Consider the following 17,487-nt stretch of genomic DNA (forward strand, 5'->3'; position numbering starts at 1 on the left):
TGGGATACTGCTGTTCGTGCCGGGGCGACCGTGACATAGTTGCATGTTCTTGTCGCATTCGACATGCGCACGTCCCTTCCCATTCGCTCCGCTGAGCGAAGCAATAGGCCCTACGCCCTTCGGGGCTCGGCCTAATTATATTTATACTGTATTCTAGGAACAATAAAGTTGTGGGGGACTTACCATAAAGCAGGTAGATTGAGAGTATTCCAGCATGCATCCTTTCAAGATCATATATTTACATCTGCACATGGAAAATGCAAGTAGCAGAAAAGTTTTTCAAACACATACTTTAAAAGTTACAATTAAACTGTACTTACATCATGAGAGCACTGAATATGAGCTCACCAGTTCACACTCTTGGGTTATACTTCAGGTTGCTTTGCACATTTATTTGCATGGAATTAATTAACTAGTTACTGAACCAAATCTTTAACACAAGCTGAGAGACAACATGTCACCACCAAATAATCCTACTTCACGGTTTTTAATTAGAACCCAAGAACTGAATGTACAGAAGACGACAAAATGAACAATGATTATCAGCACACCTTGCACCTAAAATTTCATCTAATATAAAATTACGCATACAGAAGACATTTTTCTTTCAGCTGAAAATACACTGAATAAAATACAACTCAACTGTTGTTGTTGTTGTTGTTTTTTTCTTTTTAACAGACCTGCAAACTCGTCAGCAAAAAAAGGTGACAATGACAGTTGTCATGACACTGAAATAACAAAAGAACCACAGAGAGACATTACGTTACTGAAAAACTCTTCTTAGCCTGGACAAGGGTTTCACAAGCTCTCTTTCGTTGTTTGGCCAAATGCCTCCTTCTGGCCAGAACCTCCTCTTCTGCCTTGGTTTTTCTGGCTGCGTCAGCGCTTGTGGATGGCTGACAGTCGAAAATTCTCCGTCTTTCCATCTCCTGCAAGGTTTTCTGCTTTCTTAAGGCTTTGTTCTTGCTTCCAGCTGACAGGATGTTTTGGCACATCTTTGATCTACCAGCCCATACAGTACATAATGTCTTTTCTGTTAAACATCTCTATTGCACTCTGCTTTCAGGTCAGCATGGTGTGTTTGATGGTTTGGATGGCACTAAGAGCGTTGATGGTCATGTTGCCACTTTGAGTTGATGATTTCTGTCATGTAACTAAAAGCTGACTCTACCTGTGGCCCATGGAAAACTGACAATTCTACCTGTACCGTTTTGTTGAGTGCTGGATATCTTCCTGTTTCAAAGACATCTGCCCACCAGCTGACAACATCATCTCCATCTGTGAACTTTGGTAGGCTCTGGTCTACACCATACTGTAAAATCTGACATAAGATAAGAACCATTTAATTATTCCACAAGGGACATTTAGCTAAGAAAAATACACCAACAGTAAATATCAAAAGCATCCACACAAGACTCAAACAAATATTACACACTAACATTATGTACATTATTCAGCTAACCTCTTGCTGAACATCAACATCAGCAGGGAGAAGAGAGTTTAACATCTCCATCAGTTTTCTCAGCAAACGTCACTTGGAGTGCCCCCTTGCAATAGGGTCAAGAGCAGACAGGCATTGCAGGGTCATACTATCCAGTGTCAGCTTGCTCTGTAGGTATTCCCCACATGAGATGTATCCCTGGAGTACTTGGTCCAGGAAGGGCTTCAGCAGCTGTATAAATATTATTAACAATAACACACTGGTATAAAGTGCTCCTTTATCATTGGCAAATGGCTTGTGTCCAAAGGTTAGGTAACTACATTTTAATCCACTCACATGGTGCTTTGGATATCAAAACTCTAATTTGATAGATATTCCCATTAATTTGGCCACATTACCCAGCCTACATTACAACTCCAGTGGATTGATTGATTGATAGCATTTATATAGCACCTTTCAAGATACCCAAAGCACTTTACAGTTCATTATTCAGTCACTCCACACTCTGTGGTGGTAAGCTACTACTGTAGCCACAGCTGCCCTGGGGCAGACTGACGGAAGCGAGGCTGTCAATCTGCGCCATCGGCCCCTCCAACCACCACCACTCACGCTCACACCACTTTTATACTAGGCAATGTGGGAGAAGTGTCTTGCCTAAGGACACAATGACAGTTTTTGCCACTGGCGCCCCACTGTGGCACCTGGAATTCCTCGTGGTCTCCCATCCAAGTACTACCCAGGCCCAGCCTGCTTAGCTTCTGAGAGCTGACAGGATCAGGCTTTTACAAGCCAGTATGGCCACATGGGATTGATTTACCTTTCCCACCAAGGTCCTTATGAAAAGACTGAATGCGTCTCTGGGCTATTTTATTCACATGATGAGCAGCAGCGTAGAGTTGTTCCAAAGGTTCTTTGTACAAAGCCTTTTCTTCATCCATGAACCCAAAGAAAAGGACCTTGTAAGCAGGAAGCATGGTTTAAGTGCTGAGTCCAACATCATAAGATGACAGCCAATGTGTGGGACAAATCTCTTTGGAGTTGATCCAGGAATGCTCATGTATTCACAGATCTATTGGAGGTAAGCCCACTGACTAACAGAAAGAACACATATCTCAAGTTAAGACTCAGTCCCTTATAATATCCATGATATCATATGGAGGACAAGATCAGAAGAGTATAATAATAGGGCCATCAAATGGCCATCAAATGACCAAACTGTTAGCGGTTCCAATCCTGTCTCCTGCTGCCCACATGCCAAAATGTCCTTGGGCAAGAGACTGAAATCCAAATTGCTCCTAATGAGCAGGCTACCCACGCAGAAGCTGCTGCCATTGGCATGAATCGGTGAATAATAGGCCATTAAGTGCTATGAAGGTGGAAAAGAGCTATACACTCCTGTATGAATTTATGTGGTCAGAGGCCCACTTGTGATCAGCATGAAGGTCACCGAAGAGCTGTTCTAGATGAACATTGAAAGCACTGGAAAATCTCTTGGCCGCATTATGCATGTGATGGCATGAGTCCATGTCAATATCTAGAAGCTCTGGGCAATGGTTGCATTGAACACTAGTTTCTAGGCCAGTCTTGCTGCCTCGCATTACTGCATAGGAATCCATCACCATGCTCACCAAGTTGGGCCACGGGAAATTGTTGTCCATGAAAAAATTGTCCAAGGCTTTCTTCAGGTTTGCTGCAGTTACTGTAACAACTTCANTTTGCTTGTAGTCATTAATAGAATTGAAATCCCAAATTTGGTACAAATCCGACAATGTTGACATTTCATGTGTATGGTAGGGGGCGCTATAGTGTTCACTTTTGTTATTTTCCCCCTTCTTTATGTAACGAACTGAAGTTTCATTTATTCCGTAATGGAGCCAAGAGCGCAGAGAACTGCACGGATCCATTTTTGGAGACCCACAGTACAACACCGCACCCGCCAGTACAGGACCGCACCTGCCCGTTAACCCGAGATTATATCAAACTTTTGCACTGCCTACGACACGGACTGAACTAAGACTAAACCAGGACTAAACCAGGACTGATTCCAGGACTGAGGAGGAGGACTAATCCATGACTAAACAAATGTGGTCATCTCAGCTTCAGAAGGTGCACTGAAGGATATCTCTGTACAGGATTCCTGCTCTCTCGGCCTGTTGTATTTGCGTGGAGCCTCTTGACATCATAATGCTTTTTTATCTGTATTGTTTTGGTTGTGTACTATATGTTTGTAGTAGTTAGATTTAATTTAAATTACAAATGCATTTCATTGTCAGATGTATGTTTAAAGACAGCGCAACTTTACTAGACTGCGTGAGTCATTTTAGTATGAATAATTGAATATTTAGGTTGACATTCTTAAACAAAACAAGCCATTTTAGAGAATATAGCAATTATGTACCTAATTTCCATTTTTAAATGCAATATAACAGAGATATGATACATATACTATGGGACAGAGTTACATTATTAATTCCCCACTGTCACTGCCACAGCCCATAGAAATACAAAGAAGGAAGCCATATTAATTAGAAAAGTAGAATTTACTTTGGGAACAATGAAGTATCTATCCATCTAAAGGTTCTTCAGATGTGATTTGAAATGACAGAAATGGATGTGGTCCCATCATGGCTGTTGTGACAGTCAGATGCAAAGCTATTGACTGTACTTTCTTACTCAATGATTTTATTTTTATAAACAGCAAAACAGGAAAAAAGATAATTCTTGTTTGCTGTATAAAAACTCACCCTTACGAACCAGATAATCTTACACCCTGTCAATCATCATGTCATCTTTGCACTGTTTCTCCTTATAACCTTTGTATATAGCTACAGGGATATATTTGTATGACTACATTTATATATTTATGTCTTATTTTACAACAGTGTCTTGCTATGTTTGCTATTTATTTAGAATTTATTATTAATATTTTATATATTTTTTGTCTTTATTCTTTTAATATCTTCTGATGTGTGATGTGAGCTACTGTTTCCAAAACAATCAATCAAGTTTGTCAAAATCTGAATGTGATGCTTAAAAGGTTATGGTAATTAAAACTTCACAATAAACATATATATCGGTAATAATGATCTTTAAACTAACAAAACAGGTTATTTTATTTATATAAAATTTTATTTTATTTTTACCGAGAAAGTAACTGTTAAGTGTTAAGAGTAGTGTACGTTAGTAACCACTTGAGGGCGCACCACAGCAGCTCTATGTATTTACTGTGGTGAAACTTGTTATAAAACATTAAAATTCAAACCGACACTATTGTATAAAATATATACATAGTGGCTGATGATATAAAACCTAAAATATGTGGGAAAATGAAAAACGTTTCGGTGGACCTCTAACTGTATTGATTGTAATTGCTGATCGCTCAGTGGCCTGTCCCAGTATTGCAGCCATTCCGTCAGAACGCGCTACATTGAGTGGCGCGGCTTCTATGTATTTCTATGTTCGCGGCTATTTTGAACAGGAAAGCGCGACTGTAATTGGTTGGAGAGAGACGCACTTTTGAAATGGACGTGTCTGATTGGTCCACTCCTTCTCTATAAATACAATCAAGGTCTCCCGCTCGTTGACAGACTTCGTGCGCTGTCACCACTGCTGCTCGGAGGTGTTTCACTGCTGCTCGGAGTCACCACTGCTGCTCGGAGGTGTTTCACTGCTGTGATACCTTGAGTCGCCTTTTTCGCCCACCTTTTGGATCATCGGATCGGATAAACTTTTTATCTGGTTTGGTTGTCCACCCTACTTCTTGCTCGGCATTTTTCTTCTCTGAAGAAGGCTAGTGAGATTTACATCGACCTCGCTCTTCTACTTTGAAGGTAAGTGCTGTTTAAAACGTAGAGCTGCTATTGTTTGTGTAGAAATGATTCGTTATAGCTGTTTATATGTTCAAATACAACCAGAAACGCGTAGGTTTGAGTTAACTTTTCACTGGCTTAGTCCTGGTTTAGTTCCCGGTCCTGATTCAATTCTTGTTTAGGTGTGGTTTAGTACTTGTTCAGACTTGGTTTAGTCCGGATCAGCTCGCGAAATATACCAGTTAACACGAGCATGGCTAAGCCAATAGCTCTGGCTAAACGGTCGTTCTGCGCGCAGCCCGCGCACCTGAGTGCCCGCGCCCTTACGTGCCCGCGCAGCCCGCGCCTTTGCGTGCCCGCGCAGCCCGCGTGCCCATGCGCATGCGCGCTGCCCGCTCACACAGCGTAGTCCATATCTAGCCACAGTTTGTGGTGTTGGCGTAAAACTGATAACGTGAGCGAAACTCCTGGGGCCTCATTTATAAATCTTGCTTACGTAAAAATCCGTGCGTACGCGCTCTCTACGCCAACCGCGGTATTTATAAAACTCGCCTAAGGCGTGGCTCTTTGCTTAACTCTACGCCAACTCGGTGCCTCCTGTAAGTTCTACGCAAAGTCTGGAGACACGGGGAAAAAGCGACACTCGTGGAGAGAAGCAGAAGTGAACAGAGTTTGAGGAAGTGTTTGATCAGAAAATCCACATATATAGAAGAATTACTTTCTGATTTGTGCATTTAAATGTTTGGTTCGCCAAAATACGGAGAAGGGCTGTTTATTCCACTCATTATTCTCGTGAAACTCGTGCACGAGCGCGAGCACGTTCCCGGACCCGGTGTAGCGCAGAGTCCCACAGTCCACACCGCGACCATAGACTTCTATAGAACACAGTCTGTGACCAACACAGAGGACGAAATAATGAGAAGTCTATGGTCGCGGTGTGGACTGTGGGACTCTGCGCTACACCGGGTCCGGGAACGTGGCCGCGCTCGTGCACGAGTTTTCAAATGTTATAATATTGTGGAGAATAATGAGTGGAATAAACAGCTCTTCTCCGTGTTTTGGCGAACCAAACATTTAAATGCGCAAATCTGAAGGTAATTCTAAATGTATACGTGGATTTTCTGATCAAACACTTCCTCAAACTCTGTTCACTTCTGCTTCTCTCCACGAGTGTCGCTTTTTCCCCGTGTCTCCAGACTTTGCGTAGAACTTACAGGAGGTTCAGAGTTGGTGTAGAGTTAAGCAAAGAGCCACGCCTTAGGCGAGTTTTATAAATACCGCGGTTGGCGTAGAGAGCGCGTACGCACGGATTTTTGGGTAAGCAAGATTTATAAATGAGGCCCCAGGACTGGACCAGGACCATCAATATCTTTCTTGTTGGTCCTGGTAAAAGCGTAATTCGTAAATAATATTATGTAGAAAATATATCCATTGAGGAGTGCACTGGCTATAATCTTTGTCTTCCTTTGTGGGTAAAGGCTAAAGAAAAAGTGAAACTTAAGTGTCAGTCCAGTTGAGTATCAGCTGTGCGCTTTAGTTGATTTGCATGCACATTTGTTTGGAGTTATAAGTGAAGAATATATTGTATAATTATATTTATTACTATATTAATTAATAAGTAATCAATGAAAACGTGTCCAAAAGGTCCTAGTTTGGTCATGGTTTAGTTTCACACTGGCCACATATTTTTTGTGGATTTAAAGGTGCTCTGTTTTCTCATAAAATATGCTATACGAATTTTTTTTTAAAGTAAATGGCAATAAGTGAAGTAATGTACTGTGATGTATTGTGTTCCTGATTTAGGCCTGTTCTTTGTTTATTCCTGGTTTAGATTTACTCCTACTTTAGTCCTGGTTTGGATCTTGTTTAGTCCTAGTTTATTTGTGGTTTATGTTTGTGTATGTGTTGTGCAAAGTGTAATCTTATTTTGACTTGCATCTTTTATGCATGTAGTTTAGTCCTGGTCTTCTAGTTGTGGTTCTAGTACTGATGTTAGTAAAACATGGTATAAAGTCACATTTTAGTTTTGGTGTAGTTCTGGTCCTTAGTTTAGTTTTGATTTAGTCCTAATTATTTGTTAATTCTAGTCCTGGCTCTCATTTACTACTGCTTTATTATAAGTGTAAGTATTTTTGGTGCATTCCTGACTTAGTTCTGGGTTAGTTCCAGTTTAGTTATATAAAGTTGTATAGTTAAAGGTTGTAATACGTTAGTCTTACTCCTTTCTTGTGAATAATGTTTACACCAGTGATTGTTGCTTTTAACATTTCATGTGTGTGTTTTCAGATGCCTCGGCCAAAGGGATTCAAGCGCTCTTTGGCTGCTCAGCAGCGACGACAGGAGCAGCTCTTGGCCGCTGCCCGCCGTCGCTCCCCCAGCCCTGAACCTACTGTTTGTATGTTTACATTTCTTATTCTACACATTTTTACCCGCCTCTATGAACTTGTCTCATAGTAATTTCTTTTTAGGCTATGGCACTGGTTCTCGGCATTCTGTGCGTAAGCAGAACTGGGAGGTTTCGCAAGTCACTGGAAAACCTTACAAGCAGAAATTTCCAGACGAGTGTCCTGACAAGAAGGTGTGTTTATTGGTATAAATTGGTGGTTTTCAGATTCTAAAATGACATTTCATGCTAATAAAGGGTTAATAAAGGGGTTCTTAAAGGCACTAGACCCTACAACATGCTATATAACAGAAATTATAGCAGTATATTTATTGTAGCTGCTCAATCTGTATTGAATATTATTGGTCCGTAGAATATTGTGATGTCATCTGAAACATTCACTAAGAATGAATCAAAGGCATTTGTTGTAGAATATTAAAGGTGTACTGTTCTGGTTAGAAGGGGGAAAGGGTGCTTGTCTCTGTCTTGCTTTGTCTGGAATGTTCTGCAGTATAGCAGTAAACATGTCTATTTAGCATTGATATAATTGAGAGTGTAATTATTAAAAAAGAAAAACACACATTTTAAATACATACAGTCTTACTGGGAGAGGGGTCTCCTCTCCACTTAGAAAGATCAGAAATGCTTCATGTCATACTGTAGCATATTCCCAGAAAAACAATAGCATCTCTTTAGAGACAAGCAGGTAATGGGCCTTCCAACAGAAGGAGTGCACTTTTTTAAAGACTTTTTGTTTTGTTGTATCTAGTTTGTTCTGATTGCCGGGCACTCGCATTTACGTGCACTTGTTGATGGGATCGTGCCGATGCCAGAGGGATGTCTGTCCTTTGGCTTCAGCTCGACTCCTGGGGGTTCTGCCTGGGACATCCAGAGGCAGTTGGCTGTGGCCAAGATTCCCAGAGGTGAGCTAATAATGAAAACATTGTATTTTAGAACCTGTAAATTAGACTATGAATCTAAATGTTTAAAGGTGACCTATGTAACATTTTTGGTGCAGGATAAGACACCTGCTTGTCTTCTTAGAGGTATTATTGTGTTGCCTGGAATGTCCCACCCTGTGGCATTAAGTTAATTACCTTACATTTTTATTGCAGAAATACATCTGATTTGTACCTGGTGATGTTGCCTGCTTGTCTCTTAAAAAAGAGATGGCAATACAGAACCCAGACAAAACAAACATGTCCATGGAGACAAGCAGGAGGCACACCCTCCACCACAAATGTTACAGTGTTCTTTTTTAAAAATGAGTTTTGATTCAGCATAGTTAAGATTATTTAATTATCTTAAAACAAACATGTGAATGCATAATGCCATTTTGTGGATTATATCAATTTCCATGTGTTCAAATTATCCCGTGGGTATTAAAGTTATTTTATTTTATTTTAATAGAGCCTGCTCTGGTCTGTCTACTCTCCCCTTGTAACAATTTGCACGCCAGCACTACGATTGATGAGGCTGCAGCTGAGTTCGGCCGACTCCTGGCCTATGTCTGCGGCCGCTGGCAGAGGGTATTTTTTTTAATACTATTATTATTTTGCTTGGTTTGATATTTCACAGTATATTAACATGATAATGTTTCACATAGGTCATTGTCATGGATTTTCCAAATCGTCTTGCGGATGATTTGTATCTCCAGACTCTCTTGAGACAGGAGTTTCACCGCGTCTCGGCTCGCATGGGTACTTTAGTGTTTGGTTTTGATACTTTAGAACCCTCTCTTTATATTTAATACAATTAATGATATCCTTATGTTTTCAAAGGAATCCGCTTTTTCCCTGTGGCTGAGCATTTCCCGATGGATCGCCTGGAGCTGTGGAGCAGAGACGGCGTAAGTATAATGTTATTATTTCTGAATTAATGTTTGGCTATGCACCACCTGTGTGTCAGCTTTAACAGTGTCACATTCAACACATTTTCAAAATAAGATGAGATTAAATCTACCTCATCCCCTCCCTAATGGATTTTAAAAAAAAAAATCTTTCACACTTTTGCCAATCACACAATCTCAAAACTACTAACTAAACTTAGGAAAGGTAGTTTTGCACTGGCGAGTTGTGTCGTCAGTGCAAAAGTTAGTTCAGCATAACCTTGCTAAATTTTATGTTTATGTTTCAGGTCCATCTGAGCGACAACCATGGGATGGGGATCTTGGCTCAGCTCCTGTGGCAGGCTTGCTACACGGAGCTAGAGAGGCAGACACCTGCCCCCACCGCCCCCGGTGTCTCCTCCCCCATCCCGCGTCGCCACCAGAAGGGTTAAGCCAAAAGTGGTCGTGACCGGATCTTTGCCCGTACCACGCCCACGCCCTACTGATGACGAAGGATACACCATGGTTGAACCAGGCAGAAAGGTAACAGTGACACAGTGTATAAACTGATATGGTTTATCAATTGTGCTTTGCTGCAGATCAGTTGCCATTGAATTGTCCAAACATTTAAAACTGCGGCAGCTGTTCTATTCAGTAGAAAGTGATGTCACTGAAAATATTGATAGAGTTTGTGTGAAGTCACATAAAGTTTTCCATTTAAAACTCAGAAACTCAAAACTTAATTTTTCTTTTATCAAGCTCAGCTAAATTTCATCTTGCTGCAACACTTGACTATTCTATAGATGCAATTGCCTAATAGACTAATAACCAGATAAACTGTGTGGTCAGTACTGGTAAAAATTTACTCCAAAAAATACTCCAATTTTGTGAGACATGCTAGACAAAATAGTATCATTAACATGCAGAAAATTTCACACCTCAACCAGAAAACCAGTATAGTGTACCTTTTAAATTTTAAACTACACATAATTGAGTGGTGTTTTATGAGATGTTTTCAGACATAAATTGTCAATATTTTGAACATTATACAATACTTGGATATATGAAAAGCTACAAATATTTAGTTAGAACTCTTTAATGGCCACTGTAAATCACAACAGTTTCAGTGTCCCAATATTTTGTGTGGAGGCAACTCCTTATTTCTGTAATTTGGTTCAAATGGTCTTTGTTCCATAGACTCTGTAGCTTTAAAGATATACTTTAAGTTTACTGGTGAAGTGTCCATCACTTGTTGTTTTGATTTACCTGGAATGTTCTCAGCATAATCTGATCCATTTTTCATTCTATTCTGGATGTCTTATTCCCAAAGAAACTGGTCTGGTGATGTTAACTGCTTGTCTCCATTCCATTTCATGGCTGATACCGTTACTGATGGTTTAGACCTCAGAGAGACCAATGTGTGGTGCTAGGGATTTAAGGAGGATCTCTACATTATTTACATTATCTCTACATTTTGAATGCAATTTCAATTTAGAATGTTATGACATTGTGTGAACAGAACCTCTTATTACATATTATTCAGGTTTTATTAATTTGATTTTTCACAGAAGAACCAGAGCTCTCCTGTGGGACTCCAGGCAGGACTGGTTGATGTGAGTTTAAGACATGACACTAGTCACATAGTCCTAATCAAATTATATAGTGCATAATATAAACATTTTTGATCCATGTGCACAGGTGGTTTGTCCACATACTTCTCCTCTGTGCTGTTCTGTGCTGTTCAGCCCCGCCATGTTGGTTGAGATGGACAAGATCTCTCCATCCAACCTTGATTCTTTTCCTAAGGAAAAGAAGGTATTTTTTATTGTTAAGTTGAGTCAATTATAAAAGATTCAGTGTTTGATTCTGGACTTTGTAAAGAAACCACTGTTTTCTTTTTGAAAGACGTCTGAGGCAAGACGTCCCAAAGCTGTTGCCCGTAAACGCCGGCCGCAGGCAGTGGTCAAGGCAACGGCTGGGGAGGTGAGCACTGCCTGCTCACCTTCCAGCTCAACACCCGGGGAGGTGGAGCACAAGGTGGGTGTAGGATTACAGATATTTTCCATGTCTGGTATATAAAACTGACTTGTGTATTGTGTTCTGTAGCCTGTTGTGGAGGTGAGGCGCCGCCCCTCTCCTTCACGCTCCTCTCCTGGTCCGGAGGTGAGACCCTGCTCACCTGCCAGTTCCCCACCTGCATTGGAGGAGGACCAGGTCAGTGTTGTTTATGTGTTGATATGTTCATGCCAAATGTGTGATTTTACTCATCAATCATGCTTATATTGCATAGGCGGCTGTGGAGGTGAGAAGCCCTTCCTGTCCTCGCCACTCCTGTGCAGACGTGGTGAAAGTTACTACACCCGTCATCTCCACATCCAGGATGGCACGGAAACGCTCTACACGTGCCAGCTCCACATCCGGGATGGAGGAGAATGTCTCGCGAGAGACAATAAAACCACCTTCCTCAAAGCGTCGATGCTCCCAGCGACAGGTGAGCTTGTTTTGTCTTTCCACAGCATTTGTCCTGTTTTATTAAAAATGGGTGACTAATACTAAATTTTCTTTACAAAGCCTAAGGGAGCATCTACATTGAAGGTGAGACCTGTGTCAACTCCTGTTTCCCTGTCTGAGATGGAACTGGATGAGGTATGAGCTAGTTTATATATTGGAGTTATGTCATGTGTCTGTGATTGTCATTTGTCTTTGACTGACTGAATATGGGCTTCTGTATACATGTTTTTTGTAGTGTGTAGAGGTCGAAGTGACTCCAGGAACGTCACTTAGCAGTTCCAAAGACCAGATGGGGATGTTGACAGACCAGGTGAGTGAACCGTCTCAAAAAATATATTTATAGGGTATTTTAGCAGGTAAGTCAGGTGAGAACGGCTTCTCCTTTACAATGATGACCTGGGACCTATGTAGCATGTTTTGGGTGGCTGGGATTGATGAATATAAATAAATATATAGCAGATAAATGAAAAGAAGTTACAGTATGAAGCCACGCTAATATTAATACACTGTCTTTGCATCTTGTAGACCTGCCCTTCTCCTGCCACCTGTCTGCCGCCTTCTTCTCCACTCTCTCCACTCAGCCCTCCTCATCTGACCAGCCCTCCCTGTTCTTCTGTGACCAGTCAGCCTTCTCCGCTCAGCCTTCCATCAGCTGTCCAAGAGGAGAGTGCTTCAGACAAAGGAGAGAAAGATAAGTCTTGTTGTGCACAATCTGATGTAGTACCTGTTAGTGTTAGGGAAAGTCTTCCTTCTGCAATTAGGGGTAGTTTTCATCAGGGCGATAGTCGGTTCTTGTATGGTGGTGTACAGTGCATGGCAATTTCTCTGGTGGCTTTAGCTAAGCATACGGAGTTGAATGTGTTTTCGTGGGATCAGAGGCAGTTAGACAGGGTTTTGATTCTTGGGGATGCACTGTACACAGAGCGTCGGAATAAGGGCTCGATTAGTGGGGATAGGTATTTACTTGTTACAGAGTTACCAACCGAGTCTGTTATAGATGGGCAGCAGTTTAGATTTTCTTTCAGTGAGCCACGTAATGGAGCTGCAAATGTGGTAGAGCACGAGTTTATTGAGGAAGGCGCGTGGGTGACGTTAGATGGTGGTTTAGAACAGTTGTTGGCACAGTACGACACATGTCTTATGACACTCTGTGGTAGTACTTGTGCAGTTATTAAAAGCAATGGTCGGTATGCCGTGGTAGATTCTCACTCGCGTAGTGCTGAAGGGTTGGTAGATGCTGATGGCAAAAGTGTGGTTGTGTATTTTAATAGCATAGATGAGCTGTATAGTTATTTTTGTGCGTTGGCTGCATGTTATGGCGCTTGTGATGAGGATAGTGATGATGTGTCTTTTAAAGAGTTTGAGATTACTGGTGTTAATGTTGTTGTAGCAGAGGATACTCTGAGGGGCTTAAAGCGCCAAAAGGCCACAGATGTTTCTTCTTCTGTGCCCCTAAACACGCTTAAAAAGACAAAGCAGGACACTGACATAAACTTGGATGTGCTGTGCACTAGTGTTCAAGAGAATGCCTTGTCCTTCAATCCACTTACTGAAAGTGATTGTAAGCACTTGTGCAAACACATTAAGGCCGAGTTTCAGAAGGTTGGTGTAGCAGATCCTAAAACTGTAGGTCCATTAGGCGCACCGTGTCACAAAGACAAAATTGTTGCGGACGGTAATTGTTTCTTTCGTGCGATTTCGCAGGCCATTAGTGGCACACAAAAAAATCATAGGAAAATTAGACTTGCGATTGTGAAACACCTTTTAAATAATCCTTTAAAATATAACACACTATTGCGCGATGGTTATTTGTCTGTAGAAGACTATATCAGCGCGTCGAACATGCGTAAAGTTGGAACAGTTGGGCCACTGAAGTAGAAATTCACGCCGCCGCGGATTATTTAGGCATCAATGTATTTACATTTTATAATGGACATTGGCTTAAATATGGTTGTACTACCAAGCCTTTGTCATCCAGTGGCATCTATCTAGAAAATATTAACAGTCATTACGAAAATGTAACTTGCGTCAAAATACCAAATGCTAATGGTTGTTATGAATGCTGCCAGATGAATCATTTATTAGTGGAGGGCTATAATATTAGGTCTAAAAGTTTAGCTGTGAAATCACAGGTTAATGTAGATAATGAAATTCGTGTAAAGTCTGTATCAAAATATATACAAAAGAAAAAACAGGCTGCCAGCAAACATTCATATAGAATGAATGAATTGTATAGAAAGAAAGTTAAAGCTGCTAGTATTAACAAATTAAGAAATATAGAGATAATTTAAGTTTTCAAAATAAAGTTAAAGCAGCTGGTATTGGTAAGTATAGACATAATTTAAAGTATCAAAATAGACTTAAAGCAGCTAGTATTAATAAATATAGACTTAATTTAAATCATCAAAATAAGCTTAAAGCGGCTAGTATTAATAAATATAGACTTAATTTAAATCATCAAAATAAGCTTAAAGCGCTAGTATTAATAAATATAGACTTAATTTAAATTATCAAAATAGACTTAAAGCAGCTAGTATTCAATAAATATAAAGTTAATCTACAACATAAACAAAATGTTAAGGCAGCAAGTAAACTTAAGTATAAAGTAAATCCCCAACATAAACAGAAAGTAAAAGCATTTGGCAAACAAAAATACCATAATAATGAAGAATTTAAAAATAGGACCCGGGCAGCATTCAGGAACAAGCAAAAGCAATTGAAACAAAAATTGGAAAACTTCACTTTTGTCATGGAACAGTTTTTAAAGGAAAGTGAAGATGGTCCGGAATACATTTGCTGCGTGTGTCTAAAACTGTTATTTAAAAACCAGGTCTTACCTTGTAGAAAGGAAGACTTTATGGCTAAACCAAAATGCGCGAATGTAGCTAATGCGTGTATCTCAGAGGCCTATTTACATGCGTGTGATTCATAATTGTCCGTCGCCATGCCCACTGTTCAGTTGTAGAGGTAGATTTATGGACCTGCTACACTTGCAATTCTAAACTTTGTAAAGGTCAAATTCCACCTGAGTGTTCAGTTAATAATTTACAATTGGACGATATTCCACCTGAACTCGCCTGCTTGAACACTGTTGAACAGCATATAGTTGCACTTAATATTAATTTTATGCAAGTTTTAGCTTTACCAAAGGGATTTCAGAGAGGCATTCATGGGCCAGTAACGTGTATACCGTCGAGAGTTTCTGACTCAGTTCGGTTGTTGCCGCGTAGTAATATGGACGGTTGTTTGTTGCCCGTTAAACTTAAGCGTAAACTTACTTATAAGGGACATTATGAGTATCAGTATGTAGACACAGCGCGTGTACGGAGGGCCATTGCGTTTCTTAAACAAAACAACCAGTATTATTTTGATATTGATTTTAATGAAGAGTGGGTAAACGAGTTTGCCAGGGAAGAAGAGGAAACTGTAGATACAGGTGCAGAAGTTAATGTAGAAACAGAAAAGCAGGAAGAAGATTTAGATGATGAGCTTCTCCATGATAGACAGCGTCACTGTATGTACCAGGATACTTGTTTCATGCCGGTCGATATCGCTCAGGAAGCGCTGGATCATTATTTTGAGGGTGTTTTAAATTTGGCTCCAGCTGAGGGGAATAGTCCGGTTAGTTTATTAACTGATAAAGAAAATGAGGCTAAATGTTTTCCCAGGGAGTTTCCATATGGTCGTAATACATTTCATAGTCCTCGGCCTATTCGTTTGACCATGTGCAGGTATTTTATTAACAGGCTTTTGCACGTGGATGGTAGATTTTCACAAAATTTTAAGTTTCTTTTCATGGCATTTGTACATGTTAGAAGTTCAACAGGTAGTTTCAAAAGTGTCGATAGCTTGCGAAAGGGGCATTCTGGTCCCAGTAATGCTGCTGCAGGTGAAGCAACTTTAGAAAATTTGTTACAGTATGATAATGGCTATCGTTTTTTGCAGCCTATTAGAGGGACACCGCCCTTCTGGCAGTCTGCACAAAAAGATTTGTTTGCGTGTATTCGGCAGCTTGGTATTCCGACATGGTTTTGTTCGTTTAGTTCCGCTGATCTCCGCTGGTCATGCCTTCTTAAAACGCTCTTAAAGCAGGAAGGTAGTACTCGGAGTGTTAAAGATTTAGATTGGGCTGAGAGATGTGACCTTTTGCGTCGTCACCCTGTAACTGCGGCTCGGATGTTTGATGCTCGTTGGCATCGTTTTTTGCGTAAAGTTATTCTGTCCCCAGCTCAGCCCATTGGTAAAGTGATAGATTATTTTTATCGCGTAGAATTCCAGCAGCGTGGATCACCCCATGTCCACTGTCTGTTTTGGATAGAAAATGCACCAAAGCTCGGCGTAAATAAAGATGAAGAGGTAGTTCAATTTGTTGATAAATATGTTACCTGTGAAATACCCTCGGATCTGGATTTATTGGAAAAAGTTGCTTCGGTGCAGCAGCATTCTAAGCGTCACTCAAAAACTTGTAGAAAAAATAACAAAGTGTGTCGTTTTAACTTCCCGCGTCCGGTATCAGCGCGTACGTTTATTAAACATAAGGACCCAGAATCTGAGCCTATTGTTAAGAAGGAGGAGGCTCAATTAATTATGAGCGCGCTGAAGAATGCTGTTCTTGATGAAAATAACCTGTGTGTTAGTCCTGAAGAGTTGTTTGCGTCACTGGGGTTAACACAGTCCACATTCGAACAGGTGTACAGCGTTTTAGACGGACACACACACATAGTTTTAAAAAGGGAGGTTAGAGAAGCCTTTATAAATAACTACAACGAGAAATTATTAGCTTGCTGGAATGCCAACATGGACATTCAGTTCGTTGTAGATGCGTGGGCGTGCGTCGTATATATTATTTCGTATATTTCTAAAGCTGAGAGAGAGATGGGTTTACTTTTAAGTAATGCACAAAAAGAAGCTTCCAATGGTAATGTTAGTGCAAAAGAGGCATTTAAAAAGTTAGGCAGCGTTTATCTTCATAATCGTGATGTCTCTGCGCAGGAAGCTGTGTATCGCGTAACAAACATGCACTTAAAGGAGTTTTCGCGTAAAGTTACTTTTTGTCCCCACTGGTGATAATATAGTGCGTATGAGTAAGACCAATTGGCGAAATAGATGATAAAATGGGGGACGATATTTGGATGACAAACAGTATTGATAGATACTTGAGTAGACCAAATGACAGCACATTTAATGACATGTGCATTGCGACATTCGTATCCGAATATCGCTTACTTGGTCCGTCTGATAAATGTAAAAAATCCAATTCTTTTACAAAATAGATTAGGCGCGATTACCAAACGAACACGACCAAGCCCGCGTTGTTAGATATGCGCGATTTTCTGAGACTAAAAACACAGAGTTATTTTATCAAAGTATTCTTCAGTTATTCTTTCCGTATCGCGTTGAGCTGATCCTTAAGCCGCCTCCATTTGAAACATTTGAACAGTTCTACAAAACTGGTGATGTGCGTTTGAGTGACGGATCGGTTAATTTGGTTAAGTCGATTGTTGATTCAAATAGG

At 40.5% G+C, this 17,487-nt stretch overlaps 1 protein-coding gene and 1 pseudogene across 1 annotated transcript in view; one reads left to right on the plus strand and one right to left on the minus strand.

Annotated features, from left to right (window-relative positions):
• Nucleotides 1–2,130: 2,130 nt before the first annotated feature.
• LOC129411443 (5S ribosomal RNA) lies at nt 2,131–2,247 on the minus strand (annotated as a pseudogene).
• A 3,256-nt stretch (nt 2,248–5,503) lies between these two features.
• LOC129411440 (uncharacterized) overlaps nt 5,504–17,487 on the plus strand; it is a 26,814-nt gene continuing 14,830 nt past the window's right edge. Inside the window, 18 exon segments of the mRNA XM_055162262.1 lie at nt 5,504–5,629; nt 7,537–7,645; nt 7,719–7,828; nt 8,403–8,556; nt 9,044–9,162; nt 9,240–9,333; nt 9,415–9,482; nt 9,770–9,908; nt 10,311–10,315; nt 11,030–11,074; nt 11,160–11,276; nt 11,367–11,498; nt 11,568–11,675; nt 11,752–11,952; nt 12,033–12,107; nt 12,208–12,282; nt 12,498–13,829; nt 13,832–13,999. Of these exon segments, the coding sequence (XP_055018237.1) occupies nt 5,504–5,629; nt 7,537–7,645; nt 7,719–7,828; nt 8,403–8,556; nt 9,044–9,162; nt 9,240–9,333; nt 9,415–9,482; nt 9,770–9,908; nt 10,311–10,315; nt 11,030–11,074; nt 11,160–11,276; nt 11,367–11,498; nt 11,568–11,675; nt 11,752–11,952; nt 12,033–12,107; nt 12,208–12,282; nt 12,498–13,829; nt 13,832–13,999 (3,177 nt within the window).

The sequence above is a fragment of the Boleophthalmus pectinirostris genome, unplaced genomic scaffold (genome assembly GCF_026225935.1).
Source record: "Boleophthalmus pectinirostris isolate CB_2022bp ecotype Guang Dong unplaced genomic scaffold, ASM2622593v1 HiC_scaffold_457, whole genome shotgun sequence".
Taxonomy (NCBI): Eukaryota; Metazoa; Chordata; class Actinopteri; order Gobiiformes; family Gobiidae; genus Boleophthalmus; species Boleophthalmus pectinirostris.